Source organism: Clupea harengus, chromosome 4 (assembly GCF_900700415.2).
Source record: "Clupea harengus chromosome 4, Ch_v2.0.2, whole genome shotgun sequence".
NCBI lineage: Eukaryota > Metazoa > Chordata > Actinopteri > Clupeiformes > Clupeidae > Clupea > Clupea harengus.
The window spans coordinates 6,833,510-6,860,959 of record NC_045155.1 but is presented as its reverse complement, the minus strand read 5'-3'; the positions used below and the strand labels follow the sequence as shown (position 1 = coordinate 6,860,959).

At 42.9% G+C, this 27,450-nt stretch overlaps 2 protein-coding genes across 3 annotated transcripts; both read left to right on the top strand.

Annotated features, from left to right (window-relative positions):
* The first annotated feature begins 3,609 nt into the window (after positions 1–3,609).
* Positions 3,610–9,929, top strand: gss (glutathione synthetase). The gene is made up of 13 exons (XM_031565934.2): positions 3,610–3,856; positions 4,140–4,348; positions 4,910–5,055; positions 5,215–5,290; positions 5,541–5,680; positions 5,803–5,919; positions 6,467–6,547; positions 6,888–6,965; positions 7,059–7,128; positions 7,444–7,638; positions 8,338–8,419; positions 8,543–8,732; positions 9,353–9,929. The coding sequence occupies exons 2-13, from the start codon at positions 4,214–4,216 to the stop codon at positions 9,474–9,476; spliced, it is 1,434 nt and encodes a 477-aa protein (XP_031421794.1). The 5' UTR covers positions 3,610–3,856; positions 4,140–4,213; the 3' UTR covers positions 9,477–9,929.
* A 1,371-nt stretch (positions 9,930–11,300) lies between these two features.
* Positions 11,301–23,404, top strand: LOC105890614 (deoxynucleoside triphosphate triphosphohydrolase SAMHD1-like). Of its 2 annotated transcripts, none has more exons than XM_031565932.2 (16): positions 11,301–11,649; positions 12,584–12,650; positions 12,815–12,887; positions 13,313–13,473; positions 14,034–14,149; positions 14,471–14,541; positions 15,436–15,603; positions 15,719–15,819; positions 16,194–16,302; positions 16,808–16,899; positions 17,065–17,180; positions 17,452–17,591; positions 20,271–20,360; positions 20,466–20,570; positions 20,800–20,937; positions 21,773–23,404. In XM_031565932.2, exons 1-16 carry the CDS (start codon positions 11,445–11,447, stop codon positions 21,971–21,973), a joined length of 1,953 nt encoding a protein of 650 aa, XP_031421792.1. In that variant the 5' UTR covers positions 11,301–11,444; the 3' UTR covers positions 21,974–23,404. The 2 variants fall into 2 exon arrangements, with proteins under 2 accessions (XP_031421792.1, XP_031421793.1); XM_031565933.2 differs by lacking the exon at positions 11,301–11,649 and adding an exon at positions 11,721–11,948.
* The last annotated feature ends 4,046 nt before the right edge of the window (positions 23,405–27,450 follow it).

Here is a 27,450-nt window from a genome sequence, read left to right as displayed (position 1 = left end):
TGGGTCAGTGGGGAAACTGATTATCCGACTGGCTACACTTTATACCATATATTAACTGACCTGGTATACACATTTCTGATAAATTACCAAACCCATAAGAAGCTGCATACAACATTTACTACGGTACACACTATATCTTGTTCTCATCTGGCCATTGCTGCACTGGACGGGTGATGTTGGCTCATGGGCTAGTTATAGGAATCGCCAACCTGTGTCGCAATTTTGGCACATTCACTGCTCCGAATGCCATTTGGCTTATCTAAAACAGACACCCAGATTTGATTTAAACCCATATTTGCATAGCCAGGAGCTTGGGATTAAAACAATGGCGGACAAATCAAATCTTTCCATGTACCACTGGAAACTGGCATCTCAATCTAATCACATGATAATGTTCAGTTTATCAAACAGTGGCCAGGTAGGAAAGATTGCATGGAGCGATGTGTTGAACCGCAAGCCCCCTCTGTCACTGTCATGTACATATGAATCTAAGCTGAGGCTTAATTGCGGCATACCTTGGCAGTAATTTGTCTACATCTTGAAGTCAAGACAACTCACTGTGACTGATGAGACATAAACTACTTGGGCCAATTTTGGTGCATGCCACACTCCTTCTAATCTCCGCTTCACTCTCCCTGTCGACAAACTCAACAAGTAAACAAAGATAGATAATCAGTCATTTAGCAGCTTGTTGAAGTGAAATACCAGTTGTATTACTCCAGTTGTATTACTCCCCTGGCTCCAGGCGCTGTCTTGCCTGCATTGTGTCAGATATGATCTTAGTCCCTTTAGTCCTGGCCCTCCTGGAGTCCACCCCCTACACACACGTGTACACATTCACTCACTCACTCACACACACACACAGACACATGAACAGACACACACACACTCACTCACTCACTCACACACACACACTCTCTCACACACACACACACACACACACACACAAACACACACACACACACACACACACACACACACACACACACACACACACACTGTCTCTCATACACACACACACACTGATATGAGCACCTCCAGCTGTCTTTCTATTTTAGAGCACGTTTTGACAGCGACATATCTCTCCAACCGCCGCCCCCCCCAAACCCTGACGCCTGAACCAGAACAATAGCCACATGCCCACATAAACATTTTAAACTTAGAAACCAGGCAGACTATAGGATACTACTGCCATGCCTCCACAATCCCACTGTGGCCACTTGGTAAGCTCAGAGAAGACGGACAGGGTTAACAAGGCCTTGAGCCCATACCAGCTAAACAAACACAAGCTGGATTAGTTTCCTCAATATTAATGATGGTTCTGAATTCCCTGTTTCAAAACTAACTTTTCACTGTTTTGTTGCACTTTTTTTATTTAGAATTGTGTGCTGTTTTAGTATCCTCTGCAACAGATTTCATTTATACACCGGTGGATAAAAAAGCCTTTAGTGCAATGGTAGCTTTATAGCATTTTGAGTCATAAGAAATCTATATCTGTTTTGGAGTGACTGGAAAGGTTGCCATTCTTTTTACATAAAGTGTTTATCTGTTTATATAAAGTGTCTACTTTTCAGAACCGATGCTCATTATTTTTATTTGGTCCTTATTTGCCATACAAAATTGTAATGTGATTTTCTTACATGAATACAAATACATTTTATGAAGTCACATGTGTGCCTGTGCCCTTTACGGACCCTCCCCTCTCTCCCACTCCGTTCCCAGTCATATGCTTTTGTCTTTCCACATACGCACAGAAGCAAAGGCAATGGGAAAAGCAACTGGAGCTCTGATCAGGGCAGCGTGGGGTCAGACCCGAGGCCTGTGCCAGCGCAGGGGCTGCTTGATGTGCTCCCATATAAAACCTCTGTAAACCATGACCGGCATTCCACAGGGACACCGCATCAAAGAGCCAGGGAATTCTGGGATTGTGTGAGCCTCTCTCTCTCTCTCTCTGTCTCGGTCTAAGGGACCCATGGGACGGGCCCACACCTGTCTCCCATGGCAACTGGTCGGGCCGGCAGACACATCTTCATTGATGTACGCACAAGTCAAGTGAGTTAATACAAACAGTGTGCATTTGTGAAAACAACAACTGTACACACAGATAAAAAGGACAGGTTGGCTCTGCAATCCAAAACAATGAAATACTTGAATGTAAACCTGACACGTAGACCTAAAGTCAAAGATACAGAAGCTCAATTGATCTGCATTTCTTTAGTATAACATTAATACTTGTGTTTGTTTATCAGTGTATTAATGGGATCCTGTTACTAGCAGATCATGATCTTCAGCGACAAACAACCTGTGCCAACTGATGTCTTAATAGTCAGGGTGATGGGTATGAAGACGTCCAGCTGGCATGTGATACCAGCTCCTAGTTGTTTCTTCCTTTTTTCCTTCCACAACCCGGATCCCAATGCAGGCTTCACCAGGGGTCAGTGGGGTTGAAGCTGTTTGTTTCGTGCTTGGCAATAAGAGATGCTCGAAAATCCTGACAAGTGCCCCAGCTGGCACCAGGCCAAGCACTTGAGAAACCCTTCTATGTCCTGCCTGTGTTGCAGTTTTGTCACAGGCCCCGCTAAGTGGGCATCATGACTCAGTGTTCAGTGCTACATACCATTTGCCAGATACTAAAACTGTTGTTTTGGAATAATGACAATGGAGGTCACTGCTTAGGTCAGACCTGACCTGACTATGATTTGTTTTCACACTGAAACATACGTAGACACTGCACGTTGTATGGTTGACTTCTTAGTATTTTTTTTTATTCACCTGGTATGTTTATATAGCTTGACCTAAGACATGGTCTATGAAAGAAACACTTTCAACAAAAGTACTGAAAATCACACAAACATATGAACACAAGGCAACCAGCTTCGAAAGCAATGGTCACGGAACATGGCAGTGATGATTTGCACTGGAATTTCAGCAGGAGTTTCATCTTGTCCTCGGTCGCCATCTACCGGATCAACATTGAATGAAATACAGACTTGCACTGAAATAGGCCTGTGCAATGTGTCTACAATGTTACCACAGGTTGACAGGCATCTCCAATCCATCATTATTTCCCATTTCACGGTCATTCAAAAAAAAAAAAAAAAAAAAAAAAGACCCCAAAAACATTTCCTATTACTTATTTCAATGTGACAACGCTAAATGCACTTCATAAAAATGTGTTCAACAAAAGTTGAATGGGGTTAGCGTTTCCATAAAGTAAAATGATGGGATGGTTCACAGGAACGTTTTGTTTCAGGTTATGGCCTTAACTGGTATGCGCAATTGTGATGCTGATCAAAACTATCGTGAATGATTAAAGGGACTGAAATATGTTACTGTATGGGGTTGGAAAATTGTACGAATGCAGTCACTGTTAACCAAACCTGACTGCAAAGTCGTAGCCTGTCACGTCAGCAGCTCTTAGCACTCATTTCAAAAGACGTCTAAAGGCGTATAATTCAGTTCACAAACTCTGACACAAAGAGCAATGTTACTGACATATATTTATCGCTATTAAGACTCATTTCTTCATCTGTTCAGTTAACTTTACACTACAATAAATATGTGATGTCCCTTTAAAATTGCGTCAGTGTTCTTTCTGTTTCCGGGTTCGAGTGTCTTGCCGTTCATTGGTTGTCAATATGTTTTACGTATTGTAAACCAAAACCTTTGCCATTCACAAATTCTGCTTGATTGCAATTCCAGTGATCATACTGTACTCGTCTACAACTGCAAACTTATTTTTACAAAGGGGTACTGGGGTTATTTCACTTCACAGTAATACAAATTGTTCTGTGGAAATACAAAACAGAGTTGAAGGCTCGAGGAGAAAGCACACCTTGCAGGAGACAGGAGACAGGTAAGACATGCTTATCATGAGATTATATGTGTTTGTAACTTCTACATACTTGTACACAACGGAAATGTGCAAGTAACTTGTGCTAATTTAATCTTGACGTTCAAAGTCTCGAGATCGAACGTGTTGTAGCTACAGTGAGACAAGAAATCACGAATGAGTCATTCGCCACTTTAACTTTATTGCTCTGTCATGGTGAGCATGTGTTTCACCCTCAAACCTGCAGCTGCACCAGTACAGCGTACGTTCGCAAGTCACTCCAGTCATACCTTATCGTCCGTTGCAGACCCTGCCAGCAGCAGTGACATTCCTGCCACCGCATTCGCAAGGGGAGAATACTTGATTTTGGCCTCGTTCAGGATGGCCACTGCAGGGATTCCCGAAGAAGTGCTGAGAAATGAACAATTAATCCAGAAACTCGAGGAGATTGCAAAAGATGCTGCTCTCATGAGTGGAATCTTAATGCGGACGAAAGAAACACCCAATGGCTCGGAGGTATGTTTGGCAATCCCTCCAAATCATGTCTGGTTTCTGTAATGAAAGTGAGTGGATGGACAGAACGCTGTCACTGTTGCTCAGCAGAATACTAGCTTTTATAGCAGACTACTTTGGAAGCATGATGGAATTAAAAAAATCAGTGGGAAGAAAACTAAATTTGTCAACATATCAACATCTAAAGCTATGGAGTATCGCTTTTACCAAGCTATAGCCCCAGTCACAACAAAGTGTCTCATGGTTTTTGGGGAAATCAGTGGACTGGCTCCCTGTTACCCACGCATGCATTATGAATACACAGACACGTCTGGAATTTTACGCCACTGTTTTGTCCCTGGATTAAGGGTCATTAATTCCGTCTCAATGGGCAGTTGGAACATGCTCTATCTTCAGTGGGCCTAAAACCCACACGTGTGTGTGTGTGTGTGTGTGTGTGTGTTAGGATTCCTTTATTGTTTATTGCAAATGAAGGGTTGTTTACCTTGTGTGTGTGTGTGTGTGTGTGTGTGTGTTCTCTGTGTGTGTGTGTGTGTGTGTGTGTGTGTAAATGTCTGATTGCAGGTGGTAGGCTTCGCTCCATTCACACTTTTCCCCTCACCGGTGCCCAAAGCTCTATTCCAGCAGGCCCTGGCTGTGCAGGTGCATTTCAACCTCTTAGTGGACAAGATCAGCCAGAACCCTGACTTCCTGGAGGAGGCTCTCTCAAGGTTGGTTGCTGATCTTCCCTCTTGTTCAGACTCAGAGAAGTCTAAGATGATGGATATCCCATCAGAACTGATCTGTCTAACTGCTGCCAAATGAGTATGTGTTACCCTCTATGGTGAGATAGGTTCTCACCAGATTGTCTACCTCTCCTTTTTTAACAGTACAATCAAAGTGGATGAATTTACTGCAAAGCTATTCAACATACACAGACAGGTTCTTCAGGAGGGCCACGCTCAGGTGAGTTAAAAAACAGGTTCTAACTAACGACTAAGAAACACTTATGGTACTTATCATTTCTCATTGTTTTCTTTTCTGAAGATGTGGAAGTTTTTTAATGACTTGAATAGGTATTTGAACAGGTACTTGAACAGGTTGAACTTGTTATCAGGATTTGTCATTGTTCTCATGCCAGCTGTAATACTTATGGTCCATCTCTGTTTGATGAATCTCCTCCACTATATGAAGATCTTTTCCTTTTTTCCGCTAGTCAATTGTCGTTGGTCTTAACCGGTCAGACTACATGCTAGACCAAGATGAAGATGGTGGGACATCTCTGAAACAGATAGAGATCAACACTATTGCTGCCAGCTTTGGTGGTCTCTCTTCACAGACACCAGATGTCCATCGGTATGTTCATTAAATTAATGTTTGTTTACTTATTTTTTAACTTAACTAAATAAGTCAGTTTAAAATATTTCTTTGAATTTGAATGTGATGATAATGTGTGGCTAACTATATTAATTCTACAGACACATCCTGAAGGTTGCAAATCGATTAGAGGAACGAAAGAAGATCCTTGACAACAACCCCGCAGCTGGACTAGCAAAGGGGTTAGCCAAGGCCTGGGAACTTTATGGATCAGAAAAGTGAGTTTGAAAGAAAGGCAGTAATGTGTTGATTGGGCAATGACAGGAAAGACTTTTTTTCTTTGATGTCAACAACCAGAGATATTTATCAGAACCAGAATCAGAATAGTATTTATTGCCAAGTAGGTTTACACCTACCTGGAATTTGTTCTGATGTATAGGTGCATACAGTAAACATAAAAACATACAAACACAGTAAGTACTACACATAACATAAAACATAAAAACACAGTAAGTACTACACAAACACAATAAGTACTACAATACAAACAGCAGGGCAGGAGTGCAAAAGTGGATGTCTGAAGAACAGACATCAGTTTATTTACATTTATTGATTAGGTAGATGCCATTTAATGTCAAACAACCCTGATTGACTTTTGTATTAGGCAAACACTACCCAGTTTAACACACAGTATTGGGATTGGTTATATTTTATGCTGTGGTTTCAGAAATGAAATCTACTACTACTACTAATACTCCACTAGAATCAGTTACTTAGACAACTGATTTGGTATGATGGTAGTTAAATAACTGTCTTTCATTACAGGGCCGTTGTCATGTTTTTGGTGGAAAATGTCCAGAGGAATATCTTTGATCATCGCTATGTAGAGAATGAGCTTTGGAGCAGGTCAGTACGTTTCCATAGTTGTAGGATATGTGCTTTTGGAGCAACACATAAAATCATAAAATGTGTATGATTGTAGTGAAAGAGCTTATGTCAAGCACTTTATTGCTTAATTGCAGTGTGGTGTTCAGTATGAAAAAAATAATGTGTTCATTGATTATAGAAGCATGTAACTTTATTCCAGTAGACACCAGAAATAAAATCATGAACATTTGAAAATGAGTATAAGAGCTTTTACAAATATTTTGAAATTGGTGAATGGCACACATTTTCCTGTAGTTCACTATTTTTGTACAATTTCTATATAGAATTTACTTGTAATGTCTGTCTGCTTCTCGTGTAGAAATATCCCTGTCATCCGACGACAATTTGAGGATGTCTTCAAAACTGGCTCTTTGGATCAGAACAAGAGGCTATTTGTGTAAGTGTTCATGTGGTGTCATGACAACCAGAGAGTGTTTGCCAACACTTCTGAAATATTCCGTTAATCCCTTCTCTGACTTTATACTTTTAGTGATGGACAAGAAGTTGCAGTTGTGTACTTCCGCAATGGATACATGCCGCAGAACTACACTAGTACACAGGTGTGCATAAAAACTTGGAACTTCTTCTCCACTGTTAAAGGCATTTCTTAAGCAAAGCTTTTTTGCCATATTTTGTTTTATAGAAAAGCATTTATTTGAATCATTTGTCAGTCCCTCAAAGCTTATTTTACAGTCATTTGAATCATGCCACTGTCTCTAATTTAACTATAACTGCAACTATCTTTATGCTGTTTATAATCTCAAGTAATAGAATGTAGAAATAATAGAATGTACGTCAACAAAACTTTTTGTATATTTGACTTGAAATGTATATTGCTTGTGGTGTCATCATGCATCCCGGTCACCATTCTTTAGAGCTGGGAGGTGCGTCTGATGATGGAGAGGTCGCTGGCGGTGAAGTGTCCTGACATCAGCACCCATCTGGCAGGCACCAAGAAGGTGCAGCAGGAGCTGGCCAGGCCTGGTATTCTGGAGCGCTTCCTCCCAGACCAGCCAGAGGTGGTAGCCCAGATCAGGGCCACCTTTACCGGGCTCTACACTCTTGACATGGTCAGCAAACACTTCTCTACAATGTGTGCGTTTGTGTGTGCGCGCGCGTGTGTTAGTTGTAGGTCTTTGGCATTGTGGTTTTGCTAACGAGTGTAAAGTTTTCCAAAAAATAGGGTTTAGATTAGATTTATTTTGACCTTTTCTCTCTCCTGTTTTTAAAAAGATGTTTTTTTTCTCCAGAAAAGACAAGCAAGGGTCTGGGGCTTATGGGGGATTTTTTTTCAAAATGTAACCATCAAGTGAAGTGTAAACCTGCACACAGGACACTCTTCTACTTTTCTATTTTAGCTGGTGCAGCTACCATCCAGTTTGGTCATCCAGTTAACAATGTCGAGTAGTGTACTCAAAAAATGACAAAATAATTCATGAAGAAAACCATGTGGGCACAAACTAATCTCTTTTTCCATATGAATTACTCCAAACACGATAGACAGACATGCTTCGACTTGTCTTGTCGTCCTCAGTGTATACCTGTAAATGTAACCAGCCAACCAAGAAGAGCTGGTATAATGACTTTACTTTTGGTGCTTATGGATAGATAGATAGATAGATAGATAGATAGATAGATAGATGGATGGGTAGATAGATAGATAGATCACTCTTTAATGGCTCTTTGCCTATTGTGAGAACATATTTCACCTAAAGTGGTTAAGTTGGTGATTTTAAAATGTCTCCTTTTCCCCTCGAAACCCCCTCCAGGGTGCGGAAGGAGACGAGACTGTTGCCATGGCTTTGGCCAAGCCTGACCATTATGTCCTGAAACCCCAAAGAGAAGGAGGAGGTGAGAAACATGCATCCAGAAAGCATAAGAATACTAAGTTTGATCATTCATGCCCACCATACCTCTCTTGATACGCATACTGAGAATTTGAATGTCCCGGGGTGGGTCTCTCTCATTCAAAAGGGAACAACATCTATGGCCGAGAAATTTGTGAAGTGCTGGAGGGCATGACAGACAGCTCTGAGAGGACTGCCTACATCCTGATGGACAAGATAAGACCCTGCCCCGTCCATAATTACCTGCTCAGACCGGGCGCGCCCCTCAAACTCAGCACATGCTTGAGTGAACTGGGCGTCTTTGGGGCTTATGTCAGGTAAGCACAGGCGGGTCTGTGACCATAGCCGAATATGGCTGTTGGACCAGATTGCTGCTTGTTTGCGCTGGCTTACCTCCATCCCCCCTCCCCCCTCCCCGTTGCAAGTCTTGAGTTCTGTCATGTTGTAAAATGTATGTGCTTATGTGCTGAGGTGTTTTTTTTCCTGCTCCCACACTGTACTCCTCTAGGAGCATAGTCTGGGGGTCGCCTTTTTTTTTCTCCTCCCTTTCCTCATGTTATGCTGCAATTCTTCCCTCAACCTTGTCTTCCCGTCCTGTCTACCCCCTTGTCAGTATGTGTATATGTATGGATGGGTGGATTGCCATTTTCGCTAGTTTACTATGCGACCGGCTATGTTGCTGGTACTTGTGTACTTGTGCTGTAACAAAAAAAAGGACTCCTACTACTACAACACTGATGGAGTTAATGAACTATAACGGTGAAGGGAAACCTTTCTGCATGGAGGGTATATGTTATATCATTTTATACGATTTTGTCAGCAGTGTTGTCTCTGTACCCTACAGAGAGTCACTGAAATCATGTTTCATGTTGTTAGTCATAATGTCCCATAGAGCCAGAGAGTCACTGTAATCATGCTTCATGTTGTTTTTCTCCAGACAGGGGAAGGAGATGGTGATGAACGAGTGCGTGGGTCACCTGCTGCGGACCAAGAGCTCTGAGCACGCTGATGGGGGGGTGGCTGCTGGGGTGGCAGTGCTGGACAATCCCCTGCTAGTCTGAGAGCGCCCTCTGCTGGGGGTTGTGAGGGTGGGGGGAGGGGTGGTGTGTCGGTGAATATGCAGATAAATCTGTTAGTTGCCAGAAGTGCCCTTAGATTTGGAAGTACTGTAGGTAATTCAGAAGTGTCCCTGGTCTCTCTTTTTATAATTGATATGCAGTTAAAAGTAGGCTACATCATATTTCCAGTGGTCATAGGCAATTATCTGTTTTTGTGGAAAATAGACCAAACATACCTGGTAATCACCATAAAAGGAAAATACCCCTATTTATTTTGCTTTTTAACATGACAAGCATATTGTAAATGGCAGTTTAGGTTCTGACTGAAAAGAACATAGTCTAATAACTGAAGGGACTAACAAGGAAAACATTAATGAGAATATTATATATCTGTGTCAGGCTGTATACATGCTGACATTTATTTTTAAAATACTTTTATTAAACCATTTTACTGTCTTCTTTATTCTTTCTCTTGTCTTTCTACTAACATGTATTTTGTGAAATTTCTGGTGGGGCAATTTCGTATGACTTCATGTCACCGTCAAAAAACTAGAGGTAGCTGATTATTATAAGCAGCAGACCAGTAAGATATGTTATGGGCTGCATTTTGAGTGCCAGCAGGGAGCAGACTGCACATGCTTCAGCGCTCAGCGCAACACAAAGATGTTGCCTATAATACAGCATTAAAGTAAAATGATTGCAACAAAGTAAAAAGATTAGACAGACACATAGCTCAAATAACTTGACTAATTTATTAAGCTTGTGGCACACGTGTGGCATACAATATGAAGCGAAAGGCACAACTTAAACAAATAACAGCAACAAAACATGCTGCTAAATGAACAAAACTTTGTAAAAAGACGATGTCCTTGCAGATTGCATTGATACCATTAGCTCAAAAAAAAAAAAAAAAAGGTTTGACTCACCAATGCAGATCACTTAAATAGGAAGTTGGCGCGGTGGTTCTTTGCTTGAGCAAACCTCTGATGACTTTGCTGTTAAATACCACCAGTCCATGAACTAACGGGTTTTCAATGGAAAGCATGGAGAGGGCGTTCAGTCTCTGCTGTTTACTCTACGTTTCATTTCTAATTTCTCTTCCAACGACAATGTACTAAATTGCACCCTCAACAAATAGTCTACATTATTCATTGTAGGCTGAATTAAAACACTTCCAAAATACTCGAAAACTAGCGATAGCTAACTAGCAGTGACGTTACTGGCATTGATCTGTCTGATTTTGATCTGACTGTATGTTTTTTTTTTTTTCTTAGTCACGGGGTACAGGTCTCGCGGTTTTTTCGCATTATTCCAGTCTAGTTGCCAGGCAGATTTCGTGGGGCACATTTGAAATAGTGCCCCACCGCTCAATGTTAACTTTGGCCTGTGTGGTTCACGCTCATTGGTGTTTCCATGGTAACGGTGGGGCAGCGTGGGCCGTTGCCCCACCGGAAATGGAAGGGAAAGCGGAGAGCAGCAATTCACAGAACAAGCAAACAGACAGAAAAATCAAATTACTCCAAAACAATAATGCTTGTGAGTCAAGTTTATTCACATACATATATTTACGCTACTTTGCATAAAAATAGGTACGAATGTATTATTGAGCTTTCTGCACAACAGCGTCATCTGGATCTGGTGGGGCAGTGCCCCACCTGCCCCTAATGTAGAAACGCCACTGTCCACTGTTATACACAAGCAGTGAAGTCCGTTACTTTCTTGGAATTTTTGTCTTTTGTTTATACTCCTCCGCATTAGATGGCGCTAATGTCCTGTGATTCAAATAGTCAACATGCCGCCAAAGACAAAAATAGCATCCGAGAGCGAAACACTCGACTCATGATTATTCTTTCTTGAGTCCAGGCTCTGCCGGCGGGGACTACAGTGCACCAGCGACAAGTTCCCGAGAGCTTTGCGTTTGATAAAACGTGTTGGTCAATCTCAAAATACAGTGCCTGGACTGATTAAGCCATGGATAGTCGAAAACGTCTAAGAGTGGATTTACCATGCAACCCAACCAACAACTTCAAAACCCCAGAAAAGCGGGTGTCAGAGGTTCCACGTCGGGATGGGAGCTTCAAACAGCAAGGTGTAGATTTCAGACACTGGGATGTTGAAACCACTTGTAGTTACCTTCGTCATGAGGGACTTGAAGAATGGGAGAGCAAATTTAAAGGTGAGACTACTCCGTTTTCAGACAAGCATAAAAAATGTGTACCAAATTTACTTGATTTCTCTTCAATGTCGAACAAGGCTACGGTTAGTCTGTACAGGGTTATCTTTAGGTTAAGGTACTTGCATTGGCCATTATCGGTCAGTTCTTTTTCAACTGTGTCCCTATAAGTGAGCTAGCTTGCATCTGTGGCGAATGTTACTTTGAATAGTGTTGCACGATCTGGAATTAGGGGAACGTGAAGTCTGACTGGAAAGTGTGCCTCGTGCTGGCGTTCTAGCAATATAGTATAGTACAATATAGTAAGTTACACGTTATATATCTATATTTACTAACAATAGTAATGTACATTCTGTAGAAAATGTGTCTTTCAACCAGCTGCTTGAATTGGGAATGACCGATGGATCGACACTTTCTGTGAGGTCCCTTGGGGAAGACTCAGAGACACAACATCCAGGCAGCATAGTGTACTTTCCCAGCTGGTGTTTTCACACTGTGGATTTGGTGTAGATTTGATTTCAGGAGAAGTCTTCAGCGAAAACTCTTTCTCTCTTTCTCTCTCTCGCCAAGTTGTGGCACGGGTCCACCAGCTGCACACATAGGATATCCTGCTTGGTTAAGACCAGCCAGATACCTTACTTTCTCTTTCTTTCTCTCTCTGTCTCTCATCCTGCTCTGATGAGGTCATGTTGGACTAGGACCTAGTCTAATTCAGCAGACAACATAACATCAGTTAAAATCACTAATAAAACTAACGAATTGCCTCGTCAGCTGCGTGTTTCCCACACATACTGATGTGCCGTGAGACACTCGTTCATTTTTCCTACAGCTGGCACTGGCCCCGAATATGTTGTCCAACTGGATGAAACGCTCTTCATTACCTGATGAAATGATCTGAACTAATTTTTCACAATGTGCCCAAATTGTTTCCCTGCAGAGCAAGAGATTACAGGGGTGGGGTTGCGCTACCTCACAGAGTCGCATCTGAAGGAGATCGGAATTGGGTGAGTATGGCTGTGATCAGACATGAGGTGCCTTTTTCAGACTAGACTAGAACACATTACTCTTTACTAGATTTCCGCATCTAGCTTGATACAGAGTGGGTTGGATTGAGATGAATGGGACTGGGTGGAAGCTTTTGTCACTCTGATATTGGTTCCTCTTTTAGACCTCTGGGGAAACGCTTGCAGATTATCCACAGCCTGCAGAAACTATGGCACATCACAGACGTTCCTATGAAGGTATGTGGGGACATCTGCAATGTATTGTGTTGTACCAGTGAAGGTCACTATAATTTGAGTATTTTTATGAATTATGTGTATTGGCAGTGTTGCCATATAGTTATTAGCTGCCATGCAAGCCACCAATTAAAAGCTTGAGTAACACGCGATACGTAACACTGTATTACACCCTCATTCCAAATGTCAACACTCTCTTTTTATGACTCTCTCTCTCTCTCTCTCTTTGACTGACTCACACTTGTTTTTAGATTCAGTGGCATGTAGATTTATTTATCCCTCCCTGAACTCTCTCCTTTCTTTCTTTTTTTCTTTTCTTTCTTTCTTTCTTTCTTTCTTTCTTTCTTTCTTTCTTGCCTTCTTTCTCTCTCTCTCTCTCTGAGTCAAGTGGGTTTGCATGTAACCCAGGACTGTGTTGTCTCCCCCAGGTCTTCAACGACCCCATCCACGGCCACATTGAGATACACCCCCTCCTGATGCGCATTATAGACACTCCTCAGTTCCAGAGGCTCCGCCACATCAAGCAGCTGGGTGGGGCCTACCTGGTGTTCCCAGGGGCATCCCACAACCGCTTTGAACACTCTCTCGGGTGTGTGTGTGTGTGTGTGTCTGTGTGTGTGTGTGTGTGTGTGTGAGAGAGAGAGATGAAAAAGGGATAAACACGAGGAGGACTAAAGTGAAAAACCTCGTCTCTTGACCTACTTGGTGTTCCCTTGGGCGTCCCACAACCATTTGGAACACTCTGTTGGGTGTGTGTTTGAGACAGAGACAGAGACAGAGACAGAGACAGAGACAGAGACAGAGACAGAGACAGAGACAGAGACAGAGACAGAGACGACCGATAGTAGTAAAGAGTCTGGTCTCCTCTGCTGCTTTGTCCAGATGTAACATTGCAGACAGCATGAATAACTCCCATAGAGATTCAGGTGTTTGCACTAAATGCTGCTAAACTGAAACTCAAAGCAGTATGTACCCTCAGCTCAGACCGTATCTGTATGGCCTTGGGAGCAACACAGCACTACTTATGTTTGGTCTTAAAGGAGAAACTACAAGGCAGTCATTTCAGGATTAACTGGATAAAATGCTCTTGTGTATTTTGTGAGTGGATTTTCTTCCATGGTGATATGGCATTGTGTATGCATCCTACAGGGTCGGGTATCTGGCTGGTAAGCTGGTCCAAGCCCTGAATGAACGACAACCTGAGCTACTCATAACCAGGCAGGATATCCTGTGTGTGCAGATTGCAGGCCTGTGCCACGACTTGGGTAAGTGTGTCACAGGCTTACAAAAACGCTAGAGAAAGCTACCGTGTACCACCGCACACCCTCACTCAGACCCAAACACACCAGACTTGGCCTCTCGGCACAGTTGCTTTGCAGGTCTTTACTTGGCGTTTGTTGGATAAGGGGGCGTTTTTCACATTGAGGAAGGAGGAGGATTGGGTGGGGATCCAGCTAAAGTCTACCTTAAAGCTAGGATACAGTCTTTCTTTCACTGATATTCAGTTTCGACAGTCAGTGCTATGAACCATTCATGTGCTATATACCCTGAAAATATCTGTTTTTGTTTTAAAAACTTGTATGCAGGACATGGGCCGTTCTCTCACATGTACGATGGAATGTTCATCCCCAAAGTTCGCCCAGAGTACAAGTGGAAGGTAAATAACTGCATCCAGAAGGTCTTCCTTCATCTGATTAGAACAAATTGCTGACAACACCAAGGTCATATGTTTTGTTGCTAGGATGCACACCCACACACCCACACACACACACACACACACACACACACACACACACACACACACACACATACTGATAATCCAGTACTATAAAGTCCCCACCCAGCTGCTAGATGAGTGAATGTAATGTGATGGGAGCAGGTGTTCTCTGGCCTTGGGCTAATTCTATGTTCATGAGGGCAGTCTCCTTGGCAACAACATGTTGACACAGATCTGAAGTTACTCACCACCAGTCAGTTTCAGAATACCTGAGAACTGAGTTTTAGATGCTGTTTAGGCTGTGTAGAACGCCTGGTCAAAAGTGTTGCAAAATGTTTGCAGTTGTCACCTGACATGAGGACCTTTGTAACACACGTGACTCTAGGACTCCTCTTTGAATGTAAGCAGAAAATACCTGCAAAAGCGCTGCCAATGTTTGACACGTTTTATTTTACCTACCACGCACACAAATACACTGGGTTGAAATGAAAGTACAGTACCGGTCTGGGGCCTTCTCCAATTGTTAAGGAGAGGGTGTGAGTGACTGGGTCCTCCTCCAATCATTAAGGAGAGGGTGTGAGTGACTGGGTCCTTCTCCAATCATTAAGGAGAGGGTGTGAGTGACTGGTCACGTCACCAGTACCAGGCACGTCTGACACAGGAATCCACAGGGGAAAGGGTCAGTTGATTAACTACGTTTTATCACCACCTCTGGTGAAGGCATCTGGAAAGATAAGCACACTTATAGGGCCATAAAATGTAACTGTGTGTGCGTGTGTGCGTGTGTGTGCGTGTGCGTGTGTGCGCGTGCGTGCGCGTGCGTGTCCTCTGCAGCATGAGAAGGCCTCTGTGCAGATGTTTGACCACCTGGTGAGGGAGAATGAACTGGAGGCGGTGATGCGGGAGCATGGCCTGACCCTCCCCGATGACCTGGTGTTCATTAAGGAGCAGATCGCCGGACCCCCGGAGGACCCAACCGCGCCTCGCCACGGACAGGCCCCTGTGAGTTACCATGGCAACCCTGTCCGAAAGAGGAGGGAGGAGAACAAAGGGGGGAGAAATAGTAGTGGGTGTTAAAGAAATCCAATTTGTGTGTGTGTGTTTTCTTTTTATGAAGTGGCCCTACAAAGGCAGGCCTGAGGAAAAGTCCTTCCTGTATGAGATTGTGGCCAACAAAAGGAATGGCATCGATGTGGACAAGTGGGACTACTTTGCGAGGTTAGGCAGCGTGTTGGGCAGTCATTGTCTTCTAATCTGTGCTTCTTAAGATAAAAAGCCATTTTGCTCCAGGTGCTGAGTCATAAAGTTATGAAATATCTCTGTCTGTAGCTCAGAACCTTTTCTATCTTCTCTTTGGGGATCCCTGGCCCAGATTATGTATCTATGGCTCCATTGAACAAGTGCTCCAATTGACTGAAAATATGACGTGTGTGTGTGTGTGTGTGTGTGTGTGTGTGTGTGTGTGTGTGTGTGTGTGTGTGTGTGTGTGTGTGTGTGTGTGTGTGTGTGTGTGTGTGTGTGTGTGTGTGTGTGTGTGTGTGTGTGTGTGTGTGTGTGTGTGTGTGTGTGTGTGTGTGTGTGTGCGTTCACAGGGACTGTTACCACCTTGGCATCCAGAACAACTTTGATTACCACCGCTTCCTGAGGTTTGCTCGCGTGTGTGAGGTCAAGGGGAAGAAGCACATTTGCACCAGAGAAAAGGTTCCTGTTCTCATTTCCTGTTTTCAGGGTTCTTTGCAGTTAGATGTCACTGAACAGCCGATCAGATAGGTTTACATACATTCTAGTTGCCAACCATATGTGTTGGGTATCAGACCAAATGTTGATTTCTATAAGCTTCAATTTCTAAATCGACTGTTTTACAATTTCTTTAGTCTAGATAATTCTAACAAGAGCAGATCCTTACCTCAAACCTTTTTCTACTTAAGGAAGTTGGTTTTAGGTGAGTCTTAGCACAGTGGCCTGGCTTTCACAAACATTTGTTTTGTTGGGCAGTCCACAAACAGCTAGACTGTATCAATAACACATTGACTGTGTACGGACTAACCCTCTATTGATGTTTGTGTTGATGTGTCGTGGCTTTATATGTGACGCAGAGCTCCAGTCAGCCCTAGCCTGTCACAAATGAATCCTGTGTTCTAGGCTCTCATGATTTAATTCCTGTTGGTATTTGTATTAATCCGCTTACTGTATTGTTCTTGTGCAGGAGGTAGGGAACCTGTATGACATGTTCCACACGCGGAGCTGCCTTCATCGCAGAGCGTACCAGCACAAGGTTGGCAACATCATTGAAACCATGTAAGTGCTTTAAGGGCAGGCATCTGAGAAAAACACTGCCATGTTGCCACTGCCAGTGGTACCCAAGTGGTCAAATCACTGATTAGGTAAATGATGATTTATTTCAAACAGGCGTTTAGCCAAGTGCATTCATCTCGGTATTCTTGTGTTGCATCATTTGGTCAGGATTACAGAGGCCCTGGTGAAGGCACACCCCCACATTCAGATCCAGGGCTCAGGAGGGAAGATGTTCTCTCTCTCCACAGCCATAGATGACATGGAGGCCTACACTAAACTCACAGGTAAGATGGCGGCCCACGGCCGACCTGTTAGGCACTGGCTCGATCCAAATGTTTGTTTTTCTTGAGGTGGACTGGTTTGAGTGTGCATTTGTACAAATATTTCTTAATATTGTCTTAATTTCCCCTTTTTGTGTGTGTGTGTGTGTGTGTGTGTGTGTGTGTGTGTGTGTGTGTGTGTGTGTGTGTGTGTGTGTGTGTGTGTGTGTGTGTGTGTGTGTGTGTGTGTGTGTGTGTGTGTGTGTGTGTGTGTGTGTGTGTGTGTGTGTGTCAGACCATATCTTTCTGCAGATCCTCTACTCATCCTCTGCAGAGTTGGCGGGAGCTCGGGAGATCCTCCAGAACATCATCTGCCGGCGTCTGTATAAGTGTGTGGGTCAGACCAGCCCCACCACTCACGTGGACGTGTCCCAGGTAAGTACACACACTCACAGAGCTGGACAGGAGAGCGCAGGGTTGATTATTAATGTTAAGGGATCATAATAATAATAATCTTTATTTGTATATGATGTACTCTTCCCTGAAGTTCAATAGGAAATATGCAAACTTGAATGCAAGCATTTGAATATGTAATTGTTACTAAGATGGCTGCTACTAAAGGCTATGCTGAAAATGGTCTCTTCGCCTTCTTTTTATCCCTAGGCTGATTTGTAGAGCGCTAGAGATGTGATCACTTTAGTTGGACTTAGGGGTGGGAATCTCTTGGCATCTCACGATTCGATTCCGATTCAGAGGTCAACGATTCGATTCTAAACCGATTCTCGATTCTAAACCGATTATCGATTATCAATTCTAAACCGATAAAACAATTATCAATGCATCTCAATTTTTAAAACATTTGAGTTTGCTACTCAGAGTCTCAAATCACTTCCTACTTTGTGTTTGATAATTAAAGAAAATCAACAGATCAATTTTTTTATTAGAGAAAAAGTTTTTCCTTGTCACAATTATGACTTTCTATGAACAATGCAATAATCGATGCAGCTTGCATTTCAATTTTTTTATTAAAAAATCGATTATGAACTTTTCTGAATCGAGGCAGAATCGTTCTAGAGAGAATCGAGAGAAATCGAAAAATCGATTTTTTTTCCCCCCACCCCTAGTTGGACTTGGTCATTGGTATTGTGAGTGAGACACAATAGTCATGGCATACACTTGTATAGGCATAAACACCATTCCTGTCTTGTGGGGAGTGAAGACATGTCAAGCTACGCTGTGCCTGTCGCTAGTCACTGCATCAGTGGAGCTGGCAGACCAGAGTATGGCTTATCAGGGCATTAAGAGCAGGCATGGAGGCATGGATGTGGTCAGAGGGGCGGGGGGGGATTGGGGGTAAAAACCCCACCAAACCAAGCCAGAGAACCGCCAAACGAATGGCAGGAGGTGATAAGGACGAGAAGCCGTCTTATGCCAGGAAAGGCTTTTAGAGGTTCGGAGAAATAACCACACAACTAGAGGCAGCGTAGACTGAATCTGCACACTGAGTCCTACCCACACCCAGCCAAAATACCAGCAACGTTATTGCATAGAGTGGCACACTGTGTCCTACTACCCACACTAATATGCCTTTAAATATCTTAGATTAGCTGATGCCAATGTCACACAGCAGAAAATCATCTTCCTTGGGCTGGTCCCGAGTGCCAGTCTTGACTAAACAACTTGATGAGAAGCAACTCCGTCATAAAGACTCGTGCGCTATCTCTGACCGGCTTCTCCGCTCTTCTCGCTAGTTCTCTTGCCCAATTCAGTCGTTCTATTTCAGCAGTGACGTTGTTGTTAATTTTGTTGTATGAAAAGCATCATGAAAGGATCTCCTTTTCTGGTGATGTTCCTGCCTCACACACACCACTTCCTGTCTTGTTCAGAGTCCAGTCCAGCCCTCCTCTGTTTGACTGGGCTGTTGCTGCCATTTCTGTGTTAATATGTCCTCGTCAGTCTGTTCCCTTGGCCAGTCTGCTGCTTGGTCCCTGCCCACGCATTCCTCTCATGTTTGGGTCAGAGGCTGGTGGTCCACAGCCAGACAGTCAACTGAATAAATACAAAACTAAGGCAAATTAATTATAAGCCAGAGGACGAAGCTTTTGGACGAAAACGTACTTAACTTACAAACACCAACAGCACAGTTGGCGCTGGTAGAGTGCTTGCTAGCATGCCAACATTAGTCTTTTGGTGATATGTAGTTGCCGGTGTTGTGCTATGTATTTATTTTTCATTTATCTTATATAGCGCTTTTCTATGTACTCAAAGTCGCTTTTACAGAGTCCGGTAATCATTCAGACACAGTCATACCGGTATGCTACCGTAATCTTGTAATGTAGACGTACCATGTGGTGATGGATATAAAAAAAGATATTAGACTAAGGTTGTATGAATATTAATAATATATGGTATAAAATATAATATGGTATAATAATAATAATAATAATACATATTTTTCTCATGCATAGCGGGGACAAATGTGTCTGTGTGTACTGTCCAATTCCTGTTTGTGCTTAGTGTCAGTGATTTCTATGAATATTTCTGCAGGGCCATTGTGAGTTGTGTATCATGCTTCACTCAATTTCAATGCTATTTACTGTGTGTTCTCGTCTCGTGTATTGTCATTATGTCGACATTTCATTGTTTCTTTTGTTCAGTCATTATAGTCTTTCTTATTGTTATTGGTTCAGTGTCCAACAGACATACACTCTATGGACAAAAGTATTTCGGAGGCCTGACCATTACACCAACAGGGACTGTAATGACATTGCATTCAAATACATATACTTTAATATGGAGTTGGCCCCCCTTTTGCAGCTATAACAGCTTCCACTACCTGACCTCATAAAGGCTCCACAGAATGAATGGGCATCAATTCCCACAGAAACACTCCAAAATGTTGTGGAAAGCCTTCCAAGAAGAGGGGAAGCTATTATAGCTGCAAAAGGGGGACCAACTCCATATTAAAGTATATGTATTTGAATACAATGTCATTACAGTCCCTGTTGGAGTAAGGGTCAGGCGTCCGAATATTTTTGTCCATATAGTGTACATACTGTGTGTGTGTGTGTGTGTGTGTGTGTGTGTGTGTGTGTGTGTGTGTGGCCTTCTCAGGATAAGCTGCTGGAGTGGGCTAAAGAAGTAGCCAGCTCCAAACCCAGTGGTGAACATGTGGTCTTGAAGGGCGAGGACTTTGTTGTCAATGTAAGCAAACGCTCCAGCCCTCTGGGCACTTTCCTCTTTGGAGTCACTCCGAGCCGGCGGTGTGCTATTAACATGAACCTGCTGCTCTTGCTCCTGCTCCTGCAGGTCATCTCCTTGGACTACGGCATGAAGGGCAAGAACCCCATCAACAGCGTCCACTTCTACTGCAAAAACGACCCGACGAAGGCCATCAAGATCCGCAGGAATCAGGTGCCTTTCTATTCTAAACTGAAAAGAGACATTTAATTGTGCCTTGTGATATACGCTCCAAGTGATTTCTTCTCTAAATATGCCTCTTAATGTGAGTACCGTCTGTCTGTGTGTGTGTGTGTTCTGAACCATGTGTTTTCGTCCCTAAAGCATGAGGAAACGGTCACTTCTGTTTCTTCAAGTGTCTCTTCTGTCGTGTAATGTTAAGATGACTGTTGTGTTTCAACAGGTGTCCCAGCTGCTGCCTGAGAAGTTTGCGGAGCAGCTGATCCGCGTGCACTGCAAGCGCACGGACGAGCACAGTCTGGAGGCTGCCAAGAAGTATTTTGTGCAATGGTGCATGGACAACAACTTCACCAAGCCTCAGGTGCAGGCAGACACGTGCAGACACGCGCAGACGCGCTAATTTAACTCTGCCTCAGCACTCTCCATAATGCATCTTCTGCCTTCAACCCCACACCTTGAAGTGCTACCTCCTGTATTTTTTTCTCTCCTCCAAAACTCAGGTGCAGCAGCATCTGCCCCGCCCACCCAGACACACACACACACACACACCCAAAGGGGAAATTAAGAGTTCCTCAGGACAACAAAGAGAAACTAAGCACTGTAAAAATATTTGTACACATGCGCACACACACTCCTTTGCTCAAGCCTCAACCGGTCCCCACATCCTCTCCTCCGCCTTCCCTCTCCCCAGCGCACCACCTAACACTCTGAACTCACCCCATCCACTCTTGTCTATTCTTGTTTTCTCAGTTATGATGTGATGTGATGTGAAGTCATTTGGCTCCATTACTCCCGTGTTGAGAGCAATGTTGTGCACTGACAGTAGGCTGGGTGGCACCTTGCAGAACTGGATATGCTGACTGTTTTTACCCACTAAATTGCCTTAACCCTTATCGATCCTTGTCAAACTCAATCATGGATCTAATGAACTGATATATTGAAGTGTCAGGGGAGTGGAGGGGTCAAGGCCTGTTTGTTTTCTTTTTTAAATGCATTGTAAGGACATGATCCCTTTGTGCAAAACCAAAATGTTTTTTACCCGTCGTCTTAAGTACTGTTAAAGGTCTGGTGTTTAGCAGACGCTTTTACCCAAAGCGACTCACATTGGCATCCTGCAGGGACTGAGAAGCAAACTCAGGTGGACCACTTAGTGGAGGAAACTAACGGTCTGTGTCTTTCTCTGGTTTCATGCTCAGGATGGTGACGTGACTGCACCTGAACTGACCCCTCTGAAGGCGAGCTGGGCCAGCGATGACCGCGATGATGATGATGATGATGATGATGATGAAGACGATGAAGATGAAGAATCTGAGGGCAACAGTCATCCAGCCAGGGCAGCACAACACAGCACGCCACAGAGCAGCAGTCTGAAGGCCAAAAGCAGGCTTTTCCCATAGTAGAAGAGAAAAAGGGAGGGCACCATCATCACTGTGGTGTTCAGGAGGACTGTTACTCAGTTTGACCACCAGGTGGCAGCAAAGTGCATTTACTAAGGCAGAGATGGCAGAGCCTCTACAGGAGAACTCCAATGGCTGGGGCCTCCGACAGCTCTCTCCTCCCTATCCCCAGAACTGCTCTGGGCATCTAATATTTATAGTAGAGTATGAAGCAGTTTTCTTGTCCACATCAAGCTTTTATTTTTGTTGATTTACCTTTGCTTTTTATTTCTTTTATTACTCTGTAGTCTTACCAATATACTTCTGAGGGGCATTTATTCTTGGTGGGAGAAAAGTAAGGTAGTAGCTAAAAACAAACTGGTAAAGCACCTTTTAGTCTAGAAGTGTTGATTTTTTTATTTTCTTCAGCTTCAACTACGAACACTGTTACATTCATTTGGTGCATATATTCCAAAGACCAAAAGTTACCCTTGCAATCAGCCGTTGGTTTGTTTTGGACTGTCGTATGTAAACTTAACATGTTCTGGACATTGAATGTATATTTATTTTACTCATTTCTCCTCATTCCTAGTGCTTTGAAGCTCTCATACTTGGCATATGAGTATAGAGGTGTTCAACATGTCAGGTTCATTTAGCTTAGTTTAGTGTCATACCACAGATTTACCTACTCATCCATATCTGTCTGTGTGTGTGTGTGTGTGTGTGTGTGTGTGTGTGTGTGTGTGTGTGTGTGTGTGTGTGTGTGTGTGTGTGTGTGTGTGTGTGTGTGTGTGTGTGTGACAACAAACCAAACACCACACAGTGTGTTTTACTCTTTATTTTTAAACTTTTGTTTTAGAGTTGATGTATTGCATACTGCTGCCGTATAGTCCTCTGCCTATGGCAGTATGTGGCTTGAGCCATCACTATTTACTGGCATTACCAAGTTTCTTTTGTCCTGGACAGCGGTCACTCTGCAGGTAACGTAACAGGAAAGGGTTTTGGTGTGAGATCACGTTTGGTGTGGTGATGGTGGTGTGAATATGTAGAGTGTGTTTTTTTTTTTTCTGGGTGAACTCTGAACATTTGAGTGCTTTTGTTTTACATGTGTAACTTCCCTTTCCTGGTCCGTGTGGTTTTCATTTGTCTGTGTTTATGACAATTGCCGGACCCTCAATTACAGTGTGGGCTTTTGTACTTTGTACTTTGACCTGTGTTGCTAGCAGTACTCCACTTTCTTGTCAGGAAGTGAGTTGACATCAAAGCTGCTGACTATCATGTTTTAGCTGCCAGTGATGGTGCACTTTCAGGAAAAAAAAAAAACAATCAGGATATGTTAAAATATTTTTTTAGAAGAAGTTTGTATCCATGGGAGAAGAGTGATCGTGGGGTATGTTTTGACTGTATCTGACCTCAGCGATATAAATAAAAAAGACCTCCCTCTATATCTAACCTTGTGTTTGTTTTGCCGATCTGTCTGAGCAACGCCCAGTTGGATATATGAACACACACACACACACACACACACACACAGACAGACAGAATCTCACACACAGACACACACACACACACACACAGAGAGTCTCCCGCAAAGTTCCCAAAAATATCCTCACCCTTTTCCACCTCATAGTCCCCCTGCTGTGGTTTTTATGGTTGAAATATCCAGTCCCATACCTGATGGCCACCACTAGAGGGAGCTCTACTGACACTGAGCACTGTTCCAGCATGGGGAGCTAAAGCAGTGGCCAAAATAGTGAACAGTCACTAAGGCAAAACAATAGGTGGACTACAAGTGGCCAATACGTCTTAGAAATCACATTCAATGCTAGGTTTCCTACTGGTAAACAATTAGATTTGTACAAATGTCAAGTCAAAGTGTTTATTGTCACATGCAGTGCTGTAGTGGTAAAATTAGAGGTGGGTAAACTATGAATTTTGTGATCAGACAGACCTCGACCTGATGCAACACGACGCAATGCAACACGGTGCGAAGCAACGCAACACAAAGCGTTGCGACTCTGTAAGGCTGACCTGGCTATATTCCATTATGTTATCAGTTAAAGTGATATTAAATCAATGACAGTAAATAGATGTGTTTGGAGTTTGTAGTTTATAAAATTTCAAAGAAAAGAATGTGTAGGCCTCTCAAAAATAAAGGGGGTGGTGGGGGAGACAAAAGAAAGGACCTCTATAGGACCTAAAAAAAAAATTTAAGGCCTCTGGAAACAGGCCCAGGGTGTTACAGCTGAAAAGTAGGCTATAATATAAAAAGAAACCATGCTGCAATTAAACACGTCCCCTGTTCTTTAACCATTGGAGAAACCTGCCTTGCAAGGGCCTGTTCTGGGGTTCATGGCTCTCTTGTGCTTCACCAGCCAGGACTTCACATACTGTGTTGGGCTGAACACTCATGTAGGCTATAACTACCTATGTCAGCACAAATAGCCTTTACAGCAGAGCCTCACCTGTCAGCATGAAAGTAAAAAACAAATAACGATAAAACAAAATAAATATTAATATTTCTCTCCTGATCTGTGGTATAAATGTATTTTGTGCATGATTCCAATCATTTCGAGCATTTTTATAATCAAAATTGCTGAATTTGCTCATGTCCTGTTCAAACAGACAGGAGACAGCGAGACGGCGAAGCAGCGACGAGCTGTGCCTCATCTCAGATTGCGCAATCCCTCACAAACTGGGTTGAGCGCGTGCGTAGAACCTATTTAGTCTTGCTGATCTGAGAAAAAACCTCAGTGAAAAAACACGGAAGGGAGGCAAACAGTACCTCTGCCTCAATGAAGGGGACGGTCGGGTTTATGCTTGTTCTGCCGTTGCTCTTCTTCTACACTTATATTTGACCTTGACTGCGAAAATGGAAGATTCTATAGCTAAGCTAAAACATTTCACTTAGCTATGTCTAACTGGCTTGCAAAGAATATGTCTAAAATGTTCAATGAATTAGCCTAATCTGCAGCGATATGGGTGAGGATAATTACTCATGCATCTTCAATTACTGAAAGAATTTACGTTGTATTAGGCCCTGTCGGCGGGGAAAACGTATTTCCTAAAGAATACGTATTGAAACCGGATATCGTCACTTTACTCTGGTCTCTGGTTGGATAAAACTTGTCACATGTCCTGAACAGAAATGGACAAGGACCTTTGATTTATTCTTTAGGAACCATGTCGATGCCTGACTTTTAATGTTGTGTCACGTTGTTGAAGTTCAAGTTCAACATTAATAGCGATTGAATTACACTTGTGTCGGTGTAATCGCTAGCGGTAAATAAACGTTAATAACTTGAATGACTGATAAAGGATATATGTTACACATCACAAACACACGTAATCAATGTTTTTTGTGTAATAATTAGGTAATAAGTAAGCTAAAAATTACAGTATCTTACGCGAGCTAATTTACCTAGCTAGCTAGCTAGCAATTGAATTACACTTGTGTCGGTGTAATCGCTAGCCGTAAATAAACGTAAATAACTTGAATGACTGATAAAGGATATATGTTACACATCACAAACACACACAGTCGATGGGTTTTGGGGGAATGAGGTTATTGGTTAGCTTTAATTACAGTATCTTAGGCAAGCTAATTGAACTAGCTAGCAATACAGTGTTTGGGCAGCTCAAGGTAGCTATACGGTGTGTTGGTTAGCTCAAGCTAGCACTCTCACATTAACTTACGCAAGCTAATTTGCTTAGCTAGCTAGCTAGCAACTGAATTACACTTGTGTCGGTGCAATCGCTAGCGGTAAATAAACGTAAATAGCTTGAATGACTGATAAAGGATATATGTTACACATCACAAACACACACAATCTATGGGTTTTGGGGGGAATGGTTTATGGTTAGCTTAAATTACAGTATCTTAGGCGGGCTAATTGTCCTAGCTTGCTATACAGTGTTTGGGCAGCTCAAGGTAGCTATACGGTGTGTTGGTTAGCTCAAGCTAGCACTCTCACAGACACACACACACAATCGATGGTTTTTGGGGAAAATTAGGGTATTGGTTATCTTAAATTACAGTATTTTACGTGAGCTAATTGACCTAGCTCTGTACTATACAGTGTTTGGTAAGCCCGCTGTCAAACGTAAGATGTCGACATTGCCTCTGACGTCCCGGGAATTAACAGTGCTAGCTTTGTGTTTGGTCATATAGCTTCGTAAAAGTTCGGTTAACATTAACAAGTCACTTGTGTGTTTAGTTGTATGACTTCGTAAAAGTTCGGTTAACAAGTCAATTGAGTATTGAGCCGTATAACTTAACAAAAATAATAATAATTTAAAGAAAACCGATCGTTTAAATGTCAGGCGATCAACATAATTTCTCAACGAAAAAGTAAAGGTCCTGTTATTAGCCAATCAAACGGAGTAAATCACCCACTTCCGGTTTCAATACAGATTCTCTGGTCAATACGTTATCTCTGCCGACAGCGTTCAGTGAGCAACGATAGTCAAATGAGCTTGAACGACTTTTCCACCCCTCTTTCATTGAGACACAATCTTTGGTTTCATCAGAAAAGTGTGAAACGTGTCCAAATCATCACAGGCTGGTGTTTAAGAGCAGACGGCTGCGGGGGTGTTCGGTGTTGAGGGACTGTTTGTTGGTTTAGTTTGAGGGGAGATAATGAGAATAGTGTGGGTATTGTTGAAAATTATGATTGTAAAACAGTGCCGTGGTGGTCATATAGCAGAATTGCAGCTACAATTGTCATTGAGCCTGTGTGCAGGGATGGGTATCATGTAAGGTCAAGCATCATGAAGGCCAGGGTGCAGGTGCAGGCCAGTGGAAAGTAACAAGCAGTCAGGAGGGGGGTCACTCACTCACACCCACCCACACACAGACACACACCCATATACACACATACACTCACACTCACACACACTCGCACATACGCACGCACACAAGATGATGGCAGTCAAGGTCAGACCAGGCTTTCAAAAAAGTGATACCAAGCAAATTGGCAGGAGGGTCTATCTCCCCCAAAGCAAAAGTTCCCTCGCAACAGGTGAGCGAGAATATTCTGAGTGGCCAAAAGCGTGGATAAAATATGAGGAGATATAAGGGAATATTCTGATTGGGTCAGTGTAGATGGAGGTTGAGGATCTTGACTTGCAGAAAGTGATGAATTATGAGTATAAAAAGTCAATGCATTGGGTTTTTTAGTTAGAGCTGCTCCATGGACCACCGCTCTCGTTTTGGATGAAATGTCTGCAGGATTGAATAAAACTTCGGACTTCTGACTCTGATTGAATATTATCTCTAAGATTTGGAAACAGTTGTTTTTCGCTACAACAGTATGAAAGAGAGAGAGGAGGAGGAGTGCTATCTACTGCTAACTCTCCACCTGCTGACCTGTGTGCATAAACTCTGTGTGTGTGTGTGTGTGTGTGTGTGTGTGTGTGTGTGTGCAGAGGCTCTCGTACTGTATGGACCTCTTGTCTGTTTCTCGTACTGATGTGTTCTCTGCTTTTGTTTTTCTTCT